At 42.7% G+C, this 10,620-nt stretch overlaps 1 protein-coding gene across 2 annotated transcripts in view; it reads right to left on the bottom strand.

Annotated features, from left to right (window-relative positions):
- The window catches only part of lrp3 (low density lipoprotein receptor-related protein 3), a 29,917-nt gene that overhangs the window by 4,967 nt on the left and 14,330 nt on the right, over positions 1 to 10,620 (bottom strand). For both annotated transcript variants that reach the window (XM_061892562.1, XM_061892569.1), the window contains exons 4-5: positions 8,046 to 8,662; positions 5,314 to 5,786 (exon numbers count right to left, since the gene is read on the bottom strand). In XM_061892562.1, the coding sequence (XP_061748546.1) occupies positions 5,314 to 5,786; positions 8,046 to 8,662 (1,090 nt within the window). The remainder of the gene's footprint in view (positions 1 to 5,313; positions 5,787 to 8,045; positions 8,663 to 10,620) is intronic.

Here is a 10,620-nt window from a genome sequence, read left to right as displayed (position 1 = left end):
AATGATAATTTTGGTGGTGACAAATTATCATTTTGGTCGTGATAAATTATCATTTTAGTGGTGATAATTATACATTTTAGTGGTGATAAATGATCATTTAGTGGTGATAAATTATACATTTTAGTGGTGATAAATGATCATTTTAGTGGTGACAAATGATCATTTTAGTGGTGATAAATTATACATTTTGGTGGTGATAAATTATCATTTTGGTGGTGACAAATTATCATTTTAGTGGTGATAAATTATACATTTTAGTGGTGATAAATTATCATTTTAGTGGTGATAAATTATCATTTTGGTGGTGACAAATGATCATTTTAGTGGTGATAAATTATCATTTTAGTGGTGATAAATGATCATTTTGGTGGTGATAAATTATCATTTTAGTGGTGATAAATTATCATTTTAGTGGTGATAAATTATCATTTTAGTGGTGATAAATTATACATTTTAGTGGTGATAAATGATCATTTTAGTGGTGACAAATGATCATTTTAGTGGTGATAAATTGTACATTTTGGTGGTGATAAATTATCATTTTAGTGGTGATAAATTATACATTTTAGTGGTGATAAATTATCATTTTAGTGGTGATAAATTATCATTTTGGTGGTGACAAATGATCATTTTAGTGGTGATAAATTATCATTTTAGTGGTGATAATTGATCATTTTGGTGGTGATAAATTATCATTTTAGTGGTGATAAATTATCATTTTAGTGGTGATAAATTATCATTTTAGTGGTGATAAATTATTCATTTTGGTGGTGACAAATGATCATTTTAGTGGTGATAAATTATACATTTTAGTGGTGATAAATTATCATTTTAGTGGTGATAAATTATCATTTTGGTGGTGACAAATGATCATTTTAGTGGTGATAAATTATCATTTTGGTGGTGATAAATTATCATTTTAGTGGTGATAAATGATAATTTTAGTGGTGATAAATGATCATTTTGGTGGTGATAAATTATCATTTTAGTGGTGGTAAATGATCATTTTGGTGGTGACAAATGATCATTTTAGTGGTGATAAATGATCATTTTAGTGGTGGTAAATTATCATTTTAGTGGTGGTAAATGATCATTTTGGTGGTGACAAATTATCATTTTGGTGGTGATAAATCATCATTTTAGTGGTGATAAATTATTCATTTTAGTGGTGATAAATTATTCATTTTAGTGGTGATAAATTATCATTTTGGTGGTGATAAATTATCATTTTAGTGGTGATAAATTATTCATTTTAGTGGTGATAAATTATTCATTTTAGTGGTGATAAATTATCATTTTGGTGGTGATAAATTATCATTTTAGTGGTGATAAATGATCATTTTGGTGGTGATAAATTATACATTTTGGTGGTGATAAATTATCATTTTGGTGGTGACAAATGATCATTTTAGTGGTGATAAATTATCATTTTAGTGGTGATAAATGATCATTTTGGTGGTGATAAATTATCATTTTAGTGGTGATAAATTATCATTTTAGTGGTGATAAATTATCATTTTAGTGGTGATAAATTATTCATTTTAGTGGTGACAAATGATCATTCTAGTGGTGATAAATTATACATTTTGGTGGTGATAAATTATCATTTTGGTGGTGACAAATTATCATTTTAGTGGTGATAAATTATACATTTTAGTGGTGATAAATTATCATTTTGGTGGTGATAAATTATCATTTTGGTGGTGACAAATGATCATTTTAGTGGTGATAAATTATCATTTTAGTGGTGATAAATGATCATTTTGGTGGTGATAAATTATCATTTTAGTGGTGATAAATTATCATTTTAGTGGTGATAAATTATCATTTTAGTGGTGATAAATTATTCATTTTAGTGGTGACAAATGATCATTTTAGTGGTGATAAATTATACATTTTGGTGGTGATAAATTATCATTTTGGTGGTGACAAATTATCATTTTAGTGGTGATAAATTATACATTTTAGTGGTGACAAATGATCATTTTAGTGGTGATAAATTATCATTTTGGTGGTGATAAATTATCATTTTAGTGGTGATAAATTACCATTTTGGTGGTGATAAATTATACATTTTAGTGGTGATAAATGATCATTTTGGTGGTGATAAATTATCATTTTAGTGGTGACAAATTATCATTTTAGTGGTGATAAATTATACATTTTAGTGGTGATAAATGATCATTTTAGTGGTGATAAATTATCATTTTGGTGGTGATAAATTATACATTTTAGTGGTGATAAATGATCATTTTGGTGGTGATAAATTATCATTTGGGTGGTGACAAATTATCATTTTAGTGGTGATAAATTATACATTTTAGTGGTGATAAATGATCATTTTAGTGGTGATAAATTATCATTTTGGTGGTGACAAATGATCATTTTAGTGGTGATAAATTATCATTTTGGTGGTGATAAATTATCATTTTAGTGGTGATAAATTATCATTTTGGTGGTGATAAATTATACATTTTAGTGGTGATAAATGATCATTTTGGTGGTGATAAATTATCATTTTAGTGGTGAGGAATTATCATTTTAGTGGTGAGGAATTATCATTTTAGTGGTGATGAATTATCATTTTAGTGGTGATAAATTATCATTTTAGTGGTGATAAATTATTCATTTTAGTGGTGACAAATGATCATTTTAGTGGTGATAAATTATACATTTTGGTGGTGATAAATTATCATTTTGGTGGTGACAAATTATCATTTTAGTGGTGATAAATTATGCATTTTAGTGGTGACAAATGATCATTTTAGTGGTGATAAATTATCATTTTGGTGGTGATAAATTATCATTTTAGTGGTGATAAATTATCATTTTGGTGGTGATAAATTATACATTTTAGTGGTGATAAATGATCATTTTGGTGGTGATAAATTATCATTTTAGTGGTGACAAATTATCATTTTAGTGGTGATAAATTATACATTTTAGTGGTGATAAATGATCATTTTAGTGGTGATAAATTATCATTTTGGTGGTGATAAATTATACATTTTAGTGGTGATAAATGATCATTTTGGTGGTGATAAATTATCATTTTGGTGGTGACAAATTATCATTTTAGTGGTGATAAATTATACATTTTAGTGGTGATAAATGATCATTTTAGTGGTGATAAATTATCATTTTGGTGGTGACAAATGATCATTTTAGTGGTGATAAATTATCATTTTGGTGGTGATAAATTATCATTTTAGTGGTGATAAATGATCATTTTGGTGGTGATAAATTATACATTTTAGTGGTGATAAATGATCATTTTGGTGGTGATAAATTATCATTTTAGTGGTGAGGAATTATCATTTTAGTGGTGATAAATTATCATTTTAGTGGTGATCCAGCAAATTCCCCAGGAGGAGTTTGTTCCGGAAGATCCCTTGAAAAACAGTGAAAAATGGCAGCTGATGGTTGACTGTGTTTATACTCGGGGGGCCGCCAGCAAGACCCTTACAAGTCTTACTTTTGGAAAGGAAGCAGGATCTTGCAACCCGGAGGGCGTGTGGGACTAGTACCTGTACTCCCGACTCCTGGACCAAGACCCTTACAAGTCTTACTTTTGGAAAGGAAGCAGGATCTTGCAACATGGAGGGCGTGTGGGACTAGTACCTGTACTCCCGACTCCTGGAGCAAGACCCTTACAAGTCTTACTTTTGGAAAGGAAGCAGGATCTTGCAACCCGGAGGGCGTGTGGGACTAGTACCTGTACTCCCGACTCCTGGAGCAAGACCCTTACAAGTCTTACTTTTGGAAAGGAAGCAGGATCTTGCAACCCTGAGGGCGTGTGGGACTAGTACCTGTACTCCCGACTCCTGGAGCAAGACCCTTACAAGTCTTACTTTTGGAAAAGAAGCAGGATCTTGCAACCCGGAGGGCGTGTGGGACTAGTACCTGTACTCCCGACTCCTGGAGCAAGACCCTTACAAGTCTTACTTTTGGAAAGGAAGCAGGATCTTGCAACCCGGAGGGCGTGTGGGACTAGTACCTGTACTCCCGACTCCTGGAGCAAGACCCTTACAAGTCTTACTTTTGGAAAGGAAGCAGGATCTTGCAACCCGGAGGGCGTGTGGGACTAGTACCTGTACTCCCGACTCCTGGAGCAAGACCCTTACAAGTCTTACTTTTGGAAAGGAAGCAGGATCTTGCAACCCTGAGGGCGTGTGGGACTAGTACCTGTACTCCCGACTCCTGGAGCAAGACCCTTACAAGTCTTACTTTTGGAAAAGAAGCAGGATCTTGCAACCCGGAGGGCGTGTGGGACTAGTACCTGTACTCCCGACTCCTGGAGCAAGACCCTTACAAGTCTTACTTTTGGAAAGGAAGCAGGATCTTGCAACCCGGAGGGCGTGTGGGACTAGTACCTGTACTCCCGACTCCTGGAGCAAGACCCTTACAAGTCTTACTTTTGGAAAGGAAGCAGGATCTTGCAACCCGGAGGGCGTGTGGGACTAGTACCTGTACTCCCGACTCCTGGAGCAAGACCCTTACAAGTCTTACTTTTGGAAAGGAAGCAGGATCTTGCAACATGGAGGGCGTGTGGGACTAGTACCTGTACTCCCGACTCCTGGAGCAAGACCCTTACAAGTCTTACTTTTGGAAAGGAAGCAGGATCTTGCAACCTGGAGGGCGTGTGGGACTAGTACCTGTACTCCCGACTCCTGGAGCAAGACCCTTACAAGTCTTACTTTTGGAAAGGAAGCAGGATCTTGCAACCCGGAGGGCGTGTGGGACTAGTACCTGTACTCCCGACTCCTGGAGCAAGACCCTTACAAGTCTTACTTTTGGATAGGAAGCAGGATCTTGCAACATGGATGGCGTGTGGGACTAGTACCTGTACTCCCGACTCCTGGAGCAAGACCCTTACAAGTCTTACTTTTGGAAAGGAAGCAGGATCTTGCAACCCTGAGGGCGTGTGGGACTAGTACCTGTACTCCCGACTCCTGGAGCAAGACCCTTACAAGTCTTACTTTTGGAAAGGAAGCAGGATCTTGCAACCCGGAGGGCGTGTGGGACTAGTACCTGTACTCCCGACTCCTGGAGCAAGACCCTTACAAGTCTTACTTTTGGAAAGGAAGCAGGATCTTGCAACATGGAGGGCGTGTGGGACTAGTACCTGTACTCCCGACTCCTGGAGCAAGACCCTTACAAGTCTTACTTTTGGAAAGGAAGCAGGATCTTGCAACCCGGAGGGCGTGTGGGACTAGTACCTGTACTCCCGACTCCTGGAGCAAGACCCTTACAAGTCTTACTTTTGGAAAGGAAGCAGGATCTTGCAACCCGGAGGGCGTGTGGGACTAGTACCTGTACTCCCGACTCCTGAGCGTGTGCAGCTTGAGGGCGCAGCCGAGGGCGATGACCAGCAGCAGGCTGCAGACCAAACTCCCGATCAGAGCGGCCGTGATCACCTTCCTGGGCACCGCCGTCAGACAGTCCCTCTCGTCGCTGCCGTCCAGGCAGTCCTCCTGCCCGTCGCAGCGCCAGGTCTCGAAGATGCACAGGTTGGTGCCGCAGTGGAAGTTCCCGGGCTGGCAGTCGTAACAGTTCCTCTCGTCCGAGCCGTCGGGGCATCTCTTCTGGTTGTTGCATCGCTCGGCGGCCGAGTAGCAGGCGCCCGTGTCGCCGCCGCACGGGAAGTCGCCATCCGGGCAGGTGGGGCAGGACTCCTCGTCCCGCCCCGACGGGCAGTGCCAGTAGCCGTCGCAGCGCTGATGTTCCGAGTAGCAACCCTGCTCGCTGCCGCAAGGACGCTCGCCCGGGAAGCAGTAACCCTTCACCTTCACGGGGAGGACAGATATTTATCAACTACGGCCATCTTTCTGCTGCTTTATCCACAAAAGTGCTTCTTAACCTGGGTTTGATCGAGGTGGCTAGCAAAGTCCACGACACACCCGACTCATCTTGTAAATAAAAACTTCTCCCTATCGGTGTTTTACGGATACCAACAGCAGAAGTGATTAATTGTGAGTTTATGCACTCTGTTGGTTTTGTTCTTTGAACAAAGTGATGTTCATGCACGCTTCATTTTCTGCACCAGTAAAAAAACATGCTAACACTTTAGTATGGGGACCATATTCACCATTAATTACTTGCTTATTTACGTGCAAATTAGTAACATATTGGCTCTTAACTAGTCGTTATTGATTACTTATTAATGCCTTATTCAGCATGGCCTTATTATAACCCTAACTCTCTAACCCTAACCCTAACACTTTAACCCTAACCCTAACACATTAACCCTAACCCTAACACTTTAACCCTAACCCTAACTCTCTAACCCTAACCCTAACTCTCTAACCCTAACCCTAACTCTCTAACCCTAACCCCTAACACTTTAACCCTAACTCTCTAACCCTAACCCCTAACACATTAACCCTAACCCTAACTATCTAACCCTAACCCTAACTCTCTAACCCTAACCCTTTAACCCTAACCCTAACTCTCTAACCCTAACTCTCTAACCCTAACCCCTAACACTTTTACCCTAACTCTCTAACCCTAACCCTAACTATCTAACCCTAACCCCTAACACTTTTACCCTAACTATCTAACCCTAACCCTTTAACCCTAACCCTAACCTTCTAACCCTAACTCGGTGGGGCGGTTTAGCTCGGTTGGTTGAGCGGCCGTGCCAGCAACTTGAGGGTTGCAGGTTCGATTCCCGCTACCGCCATCCTAGTCAATGCCGTTGTGTCCTTGGGCAAGACACTCTACCCACCTGCTCCCAGTGCCACCCACACTGGTTTAAATGTAACTTAGATATTGGGTTTCACTATGTAAAGCGCTTTGAGTCACTAGAGAAAAGCGCTATATAAATATAATTCACAATTCACTAACTCTCTAACCCTAACCCTAACACTTAAACCCTAACCCTAACACTTTAACCCTAACCCTTTAACCCTAAATAATAAAAAATTATTCGGGCAAATCTAGAAAATCGGTAGAATCAAATTTAAATCTTATTTCAAAGTCTTTTGAAATTTTTGTTCTGGAAAATCTAGAAGAAATGATTTTTTTTTTGTTAGAAATATAGCTTGGTCCAATTTGTTATATATTCTAACAAAGTGCAGATTGGATTTTAACCTATTTAAAAGATGTCATCAAAATTATATGTTTATTGCGATGAGGAGGCGACTTGTCCAGGGTGTACCCCGCCTTCCGCCCGATTGTAGCTGAGATAGGCGCCCGCGACCCCAAAAGGGAATAAGCGGTAGGAAATGGATGGATAGATGTGAGAAATCGTTAAGATGATCAGTGTTTCCACATATTAATAATAACATAGAGTTAAAGGTAAATTGAGCAAATTGGTTATTTCTGGCAATTTATGGAAGTGTGTATCAAACTGGTAGCCCTTGGTTATTAATCAGTAGCCAAGAAGTAGCTCTTGCTTTCAAAAAGTGAAGTGAATTATATTTATATAGCGCTTTTCTCTAGTGACTCAAAGCGCTTTACATAGTGACACCCAATATCTAAGTTACATTTAAAGCAGTGTGGGTGGCAGGTGGGTAAAGTGTCTTGCCCAAGGACACAACGGCAGTGACTAGGATGGCGGAAGCGGGAATCGAACCTGCGACCCTCAAGTTGCTGGCACGGCCACTCTACCAACCGAGCTATGCCGCAGCTGCCTCTTTGACTGGTGCCGGAGGAACGACGCAAGCTCATGTCTACAGTAAGAGCCGACTTATTACCACCGTTTTCTCACAGAAACCTGCTGGTTGACATGTGGTAGGGAACCATGTTCGTTTGACCGCTCTGTTCCATAGTAGAGATTCACCGTCATCTTTCGGGAATGTAAACAAAGAAACACCGGCTGTGTTTGTGTTGCTAAAGCCGGCCGCAAAACACCGCTTCCCACCTACATCTTTCTTCTTTGACGTCTCCATTATCTCCAAGGACACAACGGCAGTAACTAGGATGGGACAAGCGGGAATCGAACCGGCAAGCCTCAAGTTGCTGGCACGGCCACTCTACCAACCGAGCTATGCCGCCCCATAAAAGGTTGCTGACCCCTGGCGTAGGAAGAAGGCGGGGGTCACCTGGTAAGTGGCGTTGAACCCGCGCCCGGGGCTGGCAGGCTTGGCCAGGTACAAGACGCTCATCTGTCCCCGGCTGGACTCCAGCAAGGCGGGCCGGCGGTTGTTGTGATGGGACAGCACCTGCAGCAGGTGTTCGGCGCGGTGCAGGAGCCCGTCGTACACGTGCAGCGAGTCCCCGGGTCCCAGCTGCAGGTCCAGCTGCAGCACGATGGGCTTGGGGTCCTGGGTGTCCAGCAACCAGGAGCACCTCAGCTCCGCCCCCTGGCTCCGGTTGGCCCCGAAGAAGTCCGGGGAGGCGAAGGAGCCGTAGAAGTCGGCCAGACGTTTGCCGCAGGCGGTGTCGGGGCAGCCCCGCTCGTCCGAGCCGTCGGGGCAGTCGCGGACTTTGTCGCAGCGCAGGACGGCGGGCAGGCAGCGGGTGGACTGCGCCGCCGTGCAGGCCAGGGCGGCGGGGGGGCAGGGGCCGGGCCGCCACTCGGTGGGGGGCGGCGAGCAGCTGCGTTCGTCCGAGGCGTCGCCGCACTCGTCCTGGCCGTTGCACTTCCAGGAGTGGGGGAGACATTTGCCGTTCCCGCACAGGAACTCGTCTGACTGGCAGCTGCTCTGACCCAGGTGACCTGAACACACCACCACGTCAAACCTGATATCATATCTGACCCAGGTGACCTGAACACACCACCACGTCAAACCTTGTATCATATCTGACCCAGGTGACCTGAACACACCACCACGTCAAACCTGATATCATATCATATCTGACCCAGGTGACCTGAACACACCACCACATCAAAACTGATATCGTATCTGACCCAAGTGACATGAACACACCACAACATCAAACCTGATATCATATCCGACCCAGGTGACCTGAACACACCACCACGTCAAACCTGATATCATATCTGACCCAGGTGACCTGAACACACCACCACATCAAATTTATGTCATATCTGACCCAGGTGACCTGAACACACCACCACATCAAACCTGATATCATATCTGACCCAGGTGACCTGAACACACCACCACATCAAATTTATGTCATATCTGACCCAGGTGACCTGAACACACCACCACATCAAACCTTGTATCATATCATATCTGACCCAGGTGACCTGAACACACCACCACGTCAAAACTGATATCATATCTGACCCAGGTGACCTGAACACACCACCATATCAAACCTGATATCATATCCGACCCAGGTGACCTGAACACACCACCACATCAAACCTGATATCATATCTGACCCAGGTGACCTGAATACACCACCACGTCAAACCTTATGTCATATCATATCTGATCCAGGTGACCTGAACACACCAGCACATCAAACCTGATATCATGTCTGACCAAGGTGACCTGAACACACCACCACATCAAACCTGATATCATATCTGACCCAGGTGACCTGAACACACCACCACATCAAATTTATGTCATATCATATCTGACCCAGGTGACCTGAACACACCACCACATCAAACCTGATATCATATCTGACCCAGGTGACCTGAACACACCAGCACATCAAACCTGATATCATATCTGACCCAGGTGATCTGCACACACCACCCCATCAAACCTGATATCATATCATATCTGACCCAGGTGACCTGAACACACCACCACATCAAACCTGATATCATATCTGACCCAGGTGACCTGAACACACCACCACATCAAACCTTGTATCATATCTGACCCAGGTGACCTGAACACACCACCACATCAAAACTGATATCATATCTGACCCAGGTGACCTGAGCACACCAACACGTCAAACCTTGTATCATGTCATATCTGACCCAGGTGACCTGAACACACCACCACGTCAAACCTGATATCATATCTGACCCAGGTGACCTGAACACACCACCACATCAAACCTGATATCATATCTGACCCAGGTGACCTGAACACACCACCACATCAAACCTTGTATCATATCTGACCCAGGTGACCTGAACACACCACCACATCAAACCTGATATCATATCATATCTGACCCAGGTGACCTGAACACACCAGCACATCAAATTTATGTCATATCTGACCCAGGTGACCTGAACACACCACCACATCAAACCTGATATCATATCTGACCCAGGTGACCTGAACACACCAGCACATCAAACCTGATATCATATCTGACCCAGGTGACCTGAACACACCACCACATCAAACCTTATATCATATCATATCTGACCCAGGTGACCTGAACACACCACCACATCAAACCTTGTATCATATCATATCCGACCCAGGTGACCTGAACACACCACCATATCAAACCTGATATCATATCTGACCCAGGTGACCTGAACACACCACCACATCAAACCTGATATCATATCTGACCCAGGTGACCTGAATACACCACCACGTCAAACCTTATGTCATATCATATCTGATCCAGGTGACCTGAACACACCAGCACATCAAACCTGATATCATGTCTGACCAAGGTGACCTGAACACACCACCACATCAAACCTGATATCATATCTGACCCAGGTGACCTGAACACACCACCACATCAAATTTATGTCATATCATATCTGACCCAGGT

This window comes from Nerophis ophidion, linkage group LG02, assembly GCF_033978795.1.
Source record: "Nerophis ophidion isolate RoL-2023_Sa linkage group LG02, RoL_Noph_v1.0, whole genome shotgun sequence".
Lineage (NCBI taxonomy): Eukaryota > Metazoa > Chordata > Actinopteri > Syngnathiformes > Syngnathidae > Nerophis > Nerophis ophidion.
Note: the sequence above shows the minus strand (reverse complement) of the source record. Positions and strands in the feature narration are given on the sequence as shown.